This window comes from Hypanus sabinus, chromosome 15 (assembly GCF_030144855.1).
Source record: "Hypanus sabinus isolate sHypSab1 chromosome 15, sHypSab1.hap1, whole genome shotgun sequence".
Lineage (NCBI taxonomy): Eukaryota > Metazoa > Chordata > Chondrichthyes > Myliobatiformes > Dasyatidae > Hypanus > Hypanus sabinus.
The window spans coordinates 50,979,323-50,993,183 of NC_082720.1; the positions used below are offsets into that span (position 1 = coordinate 50,979,323).

The window sequence follows — 13,861 nt, forward strand, 5'->3', positions numbered from 1 at the left end:
CCAAGGGAGGCCTCCCTACCGTCCTTACTGCGCATGCTCCAAGGGAGGCCTCCCTACCGTCCTTACTGCGTATGCTCCAGGGAGCCGGCACCATCTTAGTGTGCATGTAGTTATGGGTAATGATCTGAGTTGAGGGGATGTGTGTGCTTTTCGTAGTGTGAACTCGTAGGATATATTTGACAGAAGGGTTATAACGTTAGATCAAGTACATTTTTGATGCAGAAGGCAAACTGCTGGTAGGACTCTGCGGCTCAGGCAGAGAGATGCCAGACTGTTTTTAGGGCCGGATGTATGATCGATTGCCCTTGGGTGCCGTAGAGAAGGGTCGCTGCGCATGCGTGGTCCGGCCTCTCTAGTCGAGGCGAAGAGTGGAAAGGAGTGCAAGGTCAGTCAATATCGGCAGAAGGCCAGTGGCCGATTTTCAGTCTCTGTTGCGCAGCCCTGTGTTAAGGGACTTCATTGTGGGAGGTTATGTGCCCTGTGGTGGCAGGCCTTTGTAGTTAGTATTCTATTGTTTTCATTTCCTTGACGTGAAATTGCGCATCTTCAAGTGTTCACGGAAACTTCTGCTTGAATTTGTTTTTTTAATTATTTAAAATGATTCGGATGCTTTACAGAACAGTAATTTATGTCAGTGGGCTTGCAATTGCACTAGCATAAACCTGACTGTAAGTCTCACTTGCATTTTCGTATGGAAATAACCGACAAATTAAGCAGTTATGTGTCTGCCTTCGAAGTAAATTTATTATCAAAGTGCACATATGTCACCATAACTCAATAAATCCAATAAACATGAAGGAAAGATTGCACCAGCAAGGCGGACAACCAGTGTGTGAAAGATAGCAAACTGCAAATACAAAAAAAGAGAACAATAAACGGAAATAAAGGAACGTCCTAGAAATTTTAGGGAACATGTTTAGAGTATGGAAAAGATGGAGGATATGAGAGAAGGGGATACTGCTCCTTTTTTATGGGGGGGGGGTATTTGAAATTTCTCACTGACCGACTTTCATCTTTGTTTTGTGGCGATCTGGAGAAATACAAATTTCAGAATTGTATATGGATACATGCTTTGATAATAAATGAACCTTTGATGAGGATAGAATCATTGCAAGTAACAGGATGAGAAGTAATATAGTCAAGGTAACTAGACGATAGTGGGTTTACAAAAGATTTTGCTAGATAATCTGTTCCTTGAGATGGAGACAGATCAAAAAAGGGGAGAGAAGTGTTAGATGGACCAAGTGCATTTGAGAGCCGGGTGGAAGTCGGTGGCAATGTCAATGAAATTGAAGCAACGCCAATCCCATCATCAGTGTAGTGGAGAAAGAGTTGGGAAGTGTTATCAGAGTAGGCTTGGAACATGGATTGTTCCATGTGGCTGACTAAAAGGCAGGTATAACTGGACCCATGCAAGTGCCTATGGCTACACCTTTGGTCTGCAGAAAATAGGAAGAGCAGAAAGAGAAGTTGTTAATGGTATCAGTTCTGCTAGACAGGAGGGTAGTGGTTCATGGGAACTGGTGGTGTTCAATATCAAGAACGAAGCAGGGAGCCTTGAGGCCTTCCTGGTGGGGAATGGAAGCATTCAGTGTCTGAATCAGAATGGGGTTTATTGTCTTTGACATGAGTCATGAAATTTGTTGATTTGTGGCAGCAATCTTGTGCAAGAGATGCAAATAACTATAAGCTGCAAAAATAAATACTGCAAAGGTTGAATAAGTGAGACGATCAGGGCTGGGGAACTGAAAGTTGGTGTGGTGCAGAGCATGTGAAGTTTAAGTCGGAAGGGACTGTATAAAGGAGGACAAAATGGATTTAAGATGTGATGACGCACATTCAGTGGAGCAGGAGCAGGTAGAAAGAACTGGGTCTACCAGGGCAGTTAGGTTTGCGGATCTGGGATTGGACGTAGAAATGAGCATGGTAGAGGAACTGAAATCAGCGGCTGTACAGAGAAAATTCTCAGAGTGATGAGGTCAGTAATGGTGCATGAAATGGTGGGACCTTGGTTTGGTGGTAAATGAGAGGAAGTGTCCAAGAACTGCCATCTGGCTTCAGCAAGGCTGAGGTCAGTCTACCAGACTTCACTGGTATTGCCCTTGTCTGTGGGTTTGATAGGGAAGTTGGCATTAATGCAGAGAAAGTGTTTGTGATAAGTCAGCTAAGATTCTATCAGTCATTATTTTAATGGCAATGTAGGTATGACGGGCTCAATCCTTCTAATTCTCATAAAGATCAATGGCTGCAGCATACATTACTTCTGCCTTCTGCATAGGACTTTGTACCCAATACATTCTTTTGAAGCTTCATCACTAATGTGATGTAGGACATGTGGAAACAAAGTCCTACAAACAATGAGGTAACCAGATAATTTGTTTTGGTCAAATTGGTTGAGGAATAAATTATATAATTTACCAGAACATTTACCAAATGGAAATCTTTCCAGTTAAATATGAAGCTAAGTTGTTAAATAACTAGTTTTTTTTTGCATAACTTGACCACTAAAGAACTGTGTGTGTAGTTTTATTACAGAGGGAGCAGAATCAGTCAGAGCTGCTCTGTTTCAGATAAGATATTAAGCTGGATGAATGTAAATAATTGCTGGCCCAATTTCAAAGAGCATTAAGAGAATTAACCCCAATGTATTAGGAAATGTTTTCTTTCTCAGATAAATTATTGTGCCATTATCATATTGCTGTTTTTAACAGTCAAATCTGTGAAAATTGATGGTTATTTCCAAGAAAACTGCAACAACTGCACTTTCACTTTCAGAAAGGTTAAGATGAGGGAACACACACCAATCCTTGTAGAGGGAGCAGAAATGGGGAGAGTGAGCAATTTCAGGTTCTTGGGTGTTAATATCTCTGAGGATCTAAGCTGGTCCCACATATAGATGCAGCTAAAAAGAAGGCAACTCAGCAGCTATATTTCATTAGTAGTTTGAGCAGATTTGGACTGTCACCTAAAACACTTGAAACTCTTGAGCATTCTGACCAGCTCTATCACCTTCTGGTATGGGGGGGGGGGGGGGGGGTGTCGAAGTAAGCTGCAGAGAGTTGTAAAGTTAGTCAGCTCCATCATGGATACCAGCCACAGTATCCAAGACATCTTCAAGGAGTGGCATCCATGTGACGACCCCCACCTCACAGGACATGCCTTCTCACTGTTATCATCAGATAGGAGATGTGGAAGCCTGAAGGCACACACTCAGCGACTCAGTAACAGCTTCTTCCCCTGTCATCCGATTTCTGAACACTATTCACTACTTTTTAAAATGTTTTTGCGCTACTTATTTAATGTAACTATCTGATAAGCATACTTACTGTAAGTCAGTGTTTCCTATTTTACCACTGCTGCAAAGTTAACAAATTTCAAGACATATGCTGGTAAAATTAAATCTGATTCTGAATCTGACAATACTTGCAAATAAATACATCACGGAATCAAAAAGATTTGTATCTTAGGAAATTACACTAACTTGACCACTACAGTCTATCAATAATTTAACTTGTGTCCTCATACCTCAGTTTTCTTGGTTCAGTCGGCTCCCACTACTTCATGACTCTTCTCATACTTTTGATCTCCTCAGTAACTTTCAGTTCCCTGGCCCTGACCACCTCATTTTCACTATGGATATCCAGTCCATCTACACATCTGCCCCTTCATCAAGAAAGCCTTACAGCTCTCTGCTTTTTTTTTCCCCAATAAAAGAACCAACCAGTTTCCCCTCCACAAACATCCTACTCCATCTGGCAGAGCTAGTCCTCACCCTCAACAGTTTTTTCTTTGGCATCTCCCACTTTTTTCCAGACTCGGGGTAGCCATGGGCAATTGCATGGGCCCCAGCTAGGCTTGCCTCTTCATTGGCTACATAGTACAGTCCATGTTCCAAGTCTTTCTCCAGTCATGTTCCCCAGTTCTTCCTCCGCTACACTGACGACTGCATTGGTGCAGCTTCATGTACCCACGCTGAGCTTGTCAATTTCATCAATTTTGCCTCTAACTTCCACCCTGTCCTCAAATTCACTTGGTCAAATGACATCTCCTTCCCCTTTCTCGATCTCACTGTCTCCATCTCTGGAGATCAACTGTCAACTGACATCTTTAATGAAGCTAATGATTCCCACGGTTATCTTAACTATACCTCTTCCCACCCTGTCTCCTGTAAAAATCCCCTTTTCTCAGTTCTTTTGCCTCTGCCACATCTGTTCCCAGGATGTGGCTTTCTATTCCAGGACATCAGAGATATCCTCCTCCTTTAAAGAATGGGATTTCCCTTCCTCCACCTTTGCTGTCCTCACCTGTTCCCTCCATCCTTCCCTTGTCTGTTGGACTCGCCCCATTATTCTCCCTCCTGGCACTTATCCCTGCACGGCCAAAGTGCTACACCTACCCACTCATCTCCTTCACCTCCTTTCTGACCCCAAATAGTTCTTCCAGGTGAGGCAACGCTTCACCTGCGAATCCATGGGGTTGTTTATTGTGTTTGGTTCCCCTGATATGGCCCCCTCTATATTGGTGAGACCTGTTGTAAATTGGGGTACCTCTGCTCCATCCGCCAAAAGCAGAACTTCCCAGTGGCCAAATATTTTAATTCCAATTCCCATTCTGACATGTCAAGATGTGGCCATCCTCAGGCTGGAGGAGCAACACCTTCTCTTCCATTTGGGGGGCCTCCAACCTGATGGCATGAATATTGATTTCTCCTTCTGCTCCTCCCCCTCTCTTCTATTTGCCATTTTGCTCTCTTTCTTCTTCGCACCTGCCTATCACTTCCCTCAGGTCCTCTCCTTTCCTTTCTCCTATAGTCCATTCTCCTCTTGTATCAAATTTATCTTCCTCTCCAGCCCTTTAACTTCTCTGCCCACCTGGCTTCACCTATCACATTCTAGTTATCTTCCTTTCCCCACCCCCACCTTTTTATTGTGGAGTCTTGCCCCTTTCCAGTCCTGAAGAAGGGTCCTGGCCCAAAAACATCGACTGTTTATTGCTTTCCATAGATGCTGCCTGACCTGCTGAGTTCCTCCAGCATTTTGTTGCTAAGAATTTAATAAGTTTTTTTACACTTTTGTTGAGAACTTGTATTTGGATTCAATGGTTCTTTTCAGTTGTATCTTAATGATTAGTCTTTGGAAAGCTGACTTTCAATTTAACTTGGAAATTTGTTTGTAAATCATCAGCATCTGATGGGAGCAGAGGTTCCTGATCTCTTTTATGCTGTGGACCAATACCTTTAAGCAAGGGGTCCGTGGACCCGTGGATGGGAGGATATTTGACCGTCGGTGTTGAGCTATATTGTTAGGTTATTGTGGAAAGTATAATTGTGTATTATTCACTACTTGGTATGTATGGAGGAATCAATATTGTTGTTTTTGTTAAAAAAAAACTTCAGTGCTGGAAAACAATTTTTAACGCAGATGTTTTTTAAACTTGATAAGCTAAGTAGAGTTTCTTTTTACCCAACTTGGTATGTAAAAGACAAAAATCTTTCATTTACACAACAGCTTTCACTTCTACTTCTGGCATAGGATTTTAAAAAGTATTCTAAAGTTATGTTAATATAAGCAGATATTAAACATTAAGCAGTCTTCAGTTCTTATTTTAAATGTAAGTAAGTTCAAGGAGCTTGCAATTAATCTTCAGATTTTTTATAAATTAAAGTTAAAAGCACAGGCTGTTCCAGAGATTGTATATGCAAAAGCAAAATGTTAAGACAGTGAGGTTGTGTTAGTTGGCTTGCATCAAACTGGGCAACATTGGCTTAGTTATTTGCACCATTGTGACTGAGTTCCAGTTGACAGACCAGATCACTTAGCATATCAAACATGGTCACAGATATAGGAACTCAATAGCTTTTGTGTACTTATAATATTTGTGTATTCAGAGATTACCTTGAGTGTCTGGGATTTCTTACCTCAGAAGTTGTAGACTATTTGTGTGAATTACATTGTGACAAAGGTGTTTGAACATTCAGAGGTGTCTGTTACTATAGATATGAAATTCAAAGGAAGCATTGTCAACTCAAAATATCGAAGGAAATTATGTTATTGTAACTATTGAAATTATATTGTATCGGCTTTTGTTACCTTTTGACCTTGTGATGTCCCTTTGGGTTGGTGAGCCTCTACCCAGACTGTGTCTAGTTATGCCTGCTTGTTGTGATAATTAAAGACTTCTTTCCTACCAGCTTCAGTGTATCTCCAGTAATTTCATTCATAGTCACAATGTAGGATTTTAATTTTAACAATGTAGGATTTTAACAATACATTCTTCTAAAGCTTAGTCACTAATACAATTTAGGAAACAAACAATAATGAGATAACCAGACAATCTATAATGACCATATTTATTGAGGGATAAATCATGGCCAAAGCTTTTTGGAGACTTGTACTTTGTTTCCATGGGGTACTAGTTTATTATTTTTAGGGTTATTAGGAAGAGGTAACATTGATCTTGATGTAGCACTAAGACTTTGCTGTAGCAGCTATAGTGATTGCTAAGGATATATAACTGTAACTTTATGTCTTGTGAAAACTAATTTGCAAGACAATTTTAAAATAAACTGTACAGGTTGTCAATTTTGTGTGAAGGATAACCTGGGTTTATTACTAGAGGTTACACTGTCAATAGGAATACCTTTATTCCCTTTGCACAGCTGTACTTTGCTGATTCAGTCCAATATTGTTACAGTGCTGCTTCCCAAACCCATTGTAATATTAAATAGTGGAATGTAATAAAATCAGCTCTTTTTGTAAAAAAAAATCTCAATCATGTAATGGCAAATATTATTTAATCTGTGAACCTGTCTGTATCTTTATTTAGAGTTAACTGGTGAAACAATTATTTTACATTTTGTGTTTTTTAGTTAGGAAGTGCAGTTTAAATAAATCCAGAAGTATGTTATATTAGCTAAAGGAAAAAATTGCTGTGTGACATTTAATTCTTTGATATGTTTATGTATTTATAAATTTCTATCTTTGTAATTACAGGTTTTTAGTAGACCATGGATATCCATACTACCCAACCTGACAAAACTTCGTGGTGACTAAAGTAACACTAAATGTTCATGAGGATTTGCATCACATTCCAGAGATCTGCAATACACTTGTATGAATACGATAGGTTTAACTATTGTAAATGTTAAAAATCTCATTCTCCAATGAAGCATCCAGGTTTATCAGTAATCTTGACTTTTAATTTTTGCGTATTTGTTTGTGGTTTACATAATGGCACAAATTACAGTTCTGTCATTGTGCGAAAGGGCAGCTCTGTGCCACATGAAGGATCTAATTTCCTTTCAAATCTACCAACGCAACGTGACCTAATAGTGAAAGAAGGAGCAAGTGTGTTGATTGAATGCAATGTGAACAGTAGCCAGTTTTACAACATTGTATGGTACAACTCAAAGGGAAGTCTCCTTGAGGAAAACAGCAAAACAGGTAGTGTAAACTTCAGATCACTCAATTACAATTTGTGTTAATTTCTTTCATGTTATATTCTTTCAAAGCAAATTCATTAAAAGTAGCTTAATAAAAAATGGACCCATGGAATTGTATGAAAGGTTGAAGTTACAGTTTAAAAGTAAAATCTCTGATTTATTATGTAGTGAGTGAAGTGTCAGTTTTAGAGAAGGCAATAGTTTTGCATTACAAAGCAACCTCTTGTAGAAATTGCTATTTGCAAGTCAATTATACTTGGATGGAGTAAACATATACTCTTAAGAGATCAGTAGTGTCAGTTTGCAAAGCAGAGCTGAGGGGAGAAGTAAGGTTCAATTCAAAGGACTATATGGGGATTGGTAAAAATTAGCTGAAATAGATCATGAGTAGTGATTGTTAATGAGGTTTTTAAAAAAGGAGGATGGGAAAGGGACATAAGCATGAAATTAGGAAATGATGGTAAATTCAGAATGTTGTAAAGTGCTAGGACTGAAGATGAAATGTGGTTTGTTGAAAATAGGGGCTTCATTCTGCTGTAGAGGAGATGGTGCTAGTACTTGGAGTTGAAGAATGACTTGGTATGGATAAGAGGCATCCTAAGTAACTGACTAATGGAAACAGGATCTGTCTACAAATACTTCTTGGATCTGGGAATGTTGCTTGAGGACTGGCTAACTCACATGTTAGGCAGCAGTTTAAAAAGCAAGCAATGAAACAGTAATGACAGGCTAATAGGGAAGGACTGAGAGCTAGGAGTTATGGGCGAATGCAGAGGAAATTTATTATAATGTTCATGAACATCAGGTACAACAAATATGTGGAATGATTGGAGGAGCTGAAATTGCTCTTAGACCTGAGGCTAAAGGGGGACAATACATATATTTGAAATCAGGAGTTGTTTTGATAGAGTGCTTAAGAAACTTGCTTTTATGTGGCAAGGGGTCTAACCAGGAGAGACAAAGTTAAGACATTTGACCATAGAATTAAGTGCAACTTAGGGAAATAGATCTTTAGCAGCAAAATGTATGAGCCTGCTTGAAAGGATGGTTAAAGTGGATTTAGTCATTTTTGAAAGAATCTGGAAAAATGCGTAAAGTAACAAAAACAAATTGTAGGTTGATGGAGAAAGAATGAGTGGTTGGGGACAATTGGTATTGCAGCATGATTACTGTGAAGAGAGATGATGTTTAAATGCGTTATTTGCTTCTATGAAGACTTACTTTTCTTTCTTAATTAAACAGTTGGAAAATGGCTTATTTTAGATGGTGGAGAACTGAACATCACCAGTGTTACATTTGCAGATCGAGGTCGTTACACATGCGTTGCAACAAACTCTCATGGCACTTCAAGCTACACAGTCACTCTACGTGTTGTCTTTACCACAGGCGATATGGGTATTTATTACATGATAGTTTGCCTGATTGCTTTTTCTATTATTATGATACTGAACATCACTCGCCTCTGTATGATGAGCAGTCACCTCAGGAAAACTGAAAAAGCAATCAATGACTTTTTCAAAATGGAAGGAGCAGAGAAGTTACAGAAAGCATTTGAAATTGCAAAGCGTATTCCTATCATCACATCAGCAAAGACACTTGAGCTGGCTAAAGTAACTCAATTTAAGACCATGGAGTTTGCCAGGTATATAGAAGAACTTGCTCGGAGCATTCCTCTTCCACCTCTTATTTTGAACTGCCGAGCGTTTGTAGAAGAAATCATTGAGGCTGTGCGGATGGATGATGCAGAGCAGGCCCCAGATGAAGAGAACAAAGAGGGGCAGGCAGTAGGCTGTAATGATGAGATCTATAGTATAGGTACTGAAATTCAATGCAGCTGTTCACCTGCAGGGGAATCTGATGACTCATACATGCATGAGGAGTGTCAAGAGATTGCTGTTCAAGTCTCAGTACATTCTCAGTCAGAGAAGCAGAGCATTGACAGTCTTTCTCAAGGAAGCAACCAATTGGAACACTGAGAAGAACTTGTCCAAGATAAAGACAAAACAAATGGTGTTCTGTGTGAAAGTCGCATGTAAATACTGCAAGTTTTCTTTGATACAGGTGAATTTTGATAAAGAAGTGTATAGTAACTAAAGAAAATGGCAACAGCACAATTTTTAATAAGATGGTAATATTCAATACATATTGCGCATAATTTCCACCATAATGACAGTCAATACATGTAGCTTGTAGCTGCCACTGGTGCAGTGAAACATAGAAAACCTACAGCACAATACAGGCCCTTTGGCCCACAAAGCTGTGTCGAACATGTCCTTACTTTAGAAATTACCTAGGGTTACCCATAGCCCTCTATTTTTCTGAGCTCCATGCATCTGGCCAGGAGTCTCTTGAAAGTGATTGAAATGTTTGCTGCCACAGGTATCCAACAATGCATGGTATCAGTATAAATGACTTTTCTATATTAATATGTAGTTGTTTGATAATCATACTCTATTTAATGGATGTTCAGGTGACTTATTTAAATTTATAGAAAGAACAGAACTGTGTTATTTAACAGCAACTGATTTAATGCTGTGCATTCTTGGAAATATTAGCTTGTCACTTGTAGTGATCAAAAACCATAATTTGACAAGTTTTCAGATGTGTCGGGGGGAATGAACTTGATGTTAAGTTGAGTTTGAGTTTTCTGTGGATGCACCACCAACTGAATTGTAAGTTGCAAAATTGGATTAAAAGTGATTGTCTACTACTAGTTCATAATTGTTGGGAAAATGCATGAGGTAAAGTTGTAGCTAGTAATTCTTTGTGTTTGCTTTTAATCCAACAAAAAGGATTGAGTTAATAGTGTTACCTCTTTATCATTCAGAAATGTATATTTTAAAACATTCTTAAATTATTTTACTACGCAGAAGTATGCAAGGATTTTCCATGTTGATTTTGATAGAATCCCTGAATTTTATTGCAAGTTCAAGTGTTTAATTATCTTTAGTATTTCAAACAAGGAAATTTTTTCCTATAATTTGTTACTTGTATTAATCCCTCTGTCAACCAGCTGTAGCATAGTTTAGTAGCAGCTGTGATTGAAATGTCTTGAGAACTATATCCAAGATGTGTCTGTAATAAATTTGCATTAGTAGCATCAATGAAATGTCAATGTTATGTAGCATTTTGGTTGAAATGCAGTGGTGCTTTAAATTGAACTTTCAGAAACTGCATTAGATTGACTTATACCTCAACTGTTCATTTTACTATAATAAGAGCCAATTTGATTAATTCCAATAGTGGTGTTTCAACTCTACTAGTATAAATGCTGATGTTTAACACATCTATGGCTCAAAATACTATAGGGATCAATGCATACAGGATTGTATTTTTCTCATTTCCTCGATTATGATTGGTTATCAATTATAAATAGAATATTTGAAAAATTCTCTGAAGTTTCTACTTTATCCATTTTCAAAGTGTTAGCTAACTAAATGTCTGCTGTTGGAGAAAAAAATCTTTAGGGTGTTGCAATTGTGAGATGTTGTTCTGTTGTGATATGTATTCCGATTTCACTTTTGTAGAAACTACGAAATTGTTGGTACTGATGCTGTGACTGTTTCATCAGTTATATTCTGATATTAAAATAATTATTCCATGTACAAGCAGTTTTATTAACAAAGCTGTATTCAATTAATCTTCCAGGTATAAAACAATGAAACTTTCTAAGCAAAAAAAAAATTAAAATTAAACAGCAATTTACGAAGTACAGTTCAGATTGATAATACTGTGTTCTGTGAACAGAAGTTGATATGATGTAGAGTACTTCACTACATTTTTGCAAACATAAGATGACATGTTTCCAAGTTCCCTTTGTGTTTATACTATGTAATTATGTTGGGTGAACACCAGAGGGAAACCCTTGCACATAAGTTTTATTATATATAAAACGCCGTAGCACAGGATCAGATGCATTTGCCCACAATGTTGTGCTGAATTAAATAAACTAATTCCTTCTGTCTACACAATGTCCATATCCTTCCTCTTCCTGCACTAATAGCATTTCTTAATCTAATAATATCTTAAAAAGATCTGCATGAACTTTAACTGGCTCTACCAGAGAAGAACTGATTAAAAGAACTATAGTGCTGTATTTAATAAGTTATTTTTTTCCCCTTTTCACCCTGATTTACCTGCTGCTGTTTTTTCTGTGTGAGGCTCTTTAAGGCTAATTAAGCACCAAAAATTTCAATAATGCGGTCAGTCAATTGTGAATCTTGGATTTAGCTTGCAACCCCACTAACCTTGTGGGAGGGGGACATCAGTAGAATGCACATTGCTGTTCCTGCTCTATGTTGTGAGCTCCACAGGACCTTCCAAATGTGTTGTAAGGGACATACAGTTACAACAATCTATGTGATTGAAATTGGTTTAAAATTCACCTCATTGGACTTGGAAAGTTCTCTATTTCTCCTTTAAAACAACTGAAGGGAAATTGACCGGTGGTAGCAAACAGCACTTGTCTGTCATTTACCGTGGTTCCAGTCAGAGACAGTCATGACGATCAATTGGATATTGAATAGTAGTAGTAAGGAATCAGCACCTGATGACCCATTTCAAGATGGTGTACAGGCGTTAGATCGGCTGATTTGAGTGGTGTCACAAAACAGATGCACTCAATCAGTAAGAGCAAGGTATTGATTGTGGACTTCAGGAAGGAGAGGGTGGGAGAACAAACACCAATCCTTATCACGGGGTCAGTAGTGAGCAGTTTCAAGTTCCTGTGTGTCAATATCTCAAATCATCTATCCCATGCCCAACATATTGATGCAATTACAAAGAAGGCATGACAGTGACTACACTTCATTCAGAGTTAGGGAGATCTGGTATGTCACCAAAAACCCTTGAAAATTTTTGTAGATGTACTGTGGAGACCATTTTAATTATTTGCATCACTGTCTGGTATGGAGTTGCCAATGCACAGGATTGGGAAAAGCTGCATTGAGGGTTGTAAACTCAGCCAGCTACGTCATGGGCACTGGCTCCCAATCATTGAGGACATCTTCAAAAGGTGGCATCTATCATTTAGGACCCTCACCGTCCAGGAAATGCCTGAAGTCATGCACTTAATTTTTAGGAACAGTTTATTTCCCTCCACTATCAGATTTCAGAATGGTCAATGAACACTATTTTGCTCTCTTTTTGCGCTTTTTAAAAATATTTCTTGTAAAATATCAAATTTTTTTAATGTACAATATTGCATTGTTACAAACCACTAATTTCAAATCAAGTGTCAGTGATAATAAACCTGATTCAGATGCTGACCACAATGTAGAAGAAAGTGGAGATGTTTTTTGTTTGAATAACAGTATATAATCTTAAGTTTGTTCCCTAGTTTTGCATTAATGACTAGCTTCAGCCTGAATCCAAGTGTATTATTTGCAACAAATGGATTCATGGCATGATAAAGAAGGGAAATATTCTGCCATTGTGTCTTGCTTTCTTGTCCTTTCTCTGTTGAATATTTAGTTTCTTTTTGGAAATATTATTGATCTTGCTTCCACCATCTGTTCATTCAGAGCTCATAGCAAATTAGTGGACTTCGTCTTAATCCACGTTGCTTTTGATTTTTATGCTATTTGTTTTACATTTCAATTGGCATTAGTTTATCTGTATACCTATTCTTTGTGATCTCCCATTTAACCATCTCTGCTCAAAGAAACAATAATGGATTTTTGCCCTTGCACCAAGTTCCATCTGCTTTGGAACCTGCATTGAATGTTACCATAAGGTCCTTTGGCAAACCTTTTCCAATACACTACAGTGCCCTGCACAGTAAAGACACGGGACAGCACCCTGAAAAAAGTTAGAGCTATCTTTATGCAAAGGAGATATTTTCCTCATAAAAATGAATTGCTGCCTTCAATATGCCAGTACAGCCTATGGTTGGCTGTGCAAAGTGTGTTTAAAGATCACTACCTCAGATCTGATATTAAAAAAAACTCACTTGATGTCCTTGTGATCTGTGGGCTATCGTGACTGGCAGTGCCTGACATGACTCCTAAAGCAGGCACCCTCCTGAACTTTGTTGTAGTAGATGACAAGCCAGAAGAGGAAAAGATTCAAGGATATGCTCAAAGTACTTTGAAGGATTAACTCCTGTGAATCTTTGGTCCCTCAAAGTAGAGTATGAGTAATCAGGATGATACTGAGAATCTTAAGGTCATACATAGGAACATACAGAAAATGTGTAAATAGCAGATGGGATGCACCACCTCACGAACTGCATATATCAGCCCCATTTACAGAAGAGGCTGTACTTCAAACATTGGTCTTAGTAGGTATTTCAGAATGTATAACACAGGGAAAGGAAGCCAGCCATTCACAATACTGAAGGACTGCCTAAGAAGGAGAATTCTCAGTTAAGTTAACACCACCAACTGGTACAGGGGATTTTCCAGACAGCAGCTTTGGAAG

At 38.5% G+C, this 13,861-nt stretch overlaps 1 protein-coding gene across 1 annotated transcript; it reads left to right on the top strand.

Annotated features, from left to right (window-relative positions):
- Positions 1-50: 50 nt before the first annotated feature.
- LOC132405518 (microfibril-associated glycoprotein 3-like) lies at positions 51-11,155 on the top strand. The gene is made up of 3 exons (XM_059990393.1): positions 51-385; positions 6,993-7,442; positions 8,684-11,155. The coding sequence occupies exons 2-3, from the start codon at positions 7,163-7,165 to the stop codon at positions 9,415-9,417; spliced, it is 1,014 nt and encodes a 337-aa protein (XP_059846376.1). The 5' UTR covers positions 51-385; positions 6,993-7,162; the 3' UTR covers positions 9,418-11,155.
- Positions 11,156-13,861: the final 2,706 nt, after the last annotated feature.

What these genes read in the sequence shown, in the direction of transcription:
- LOC132405518 (XM_059990393.1), top strand. Translation starts at nt 7,163, where the DNA reads ATGAAGCATCCAGGTTTATCAGTAATCTTGACTTTTAATTTTTGCGTA. An exon ending in TGAGGAAAACAGCAAAACAG is followed by an intron (nt 7,443 to 8,683) that starts GTAGTGTAAACT and finishes TTAATTAAACAG; the next exon opens with TTGGAAAATGGCTTATTTTA.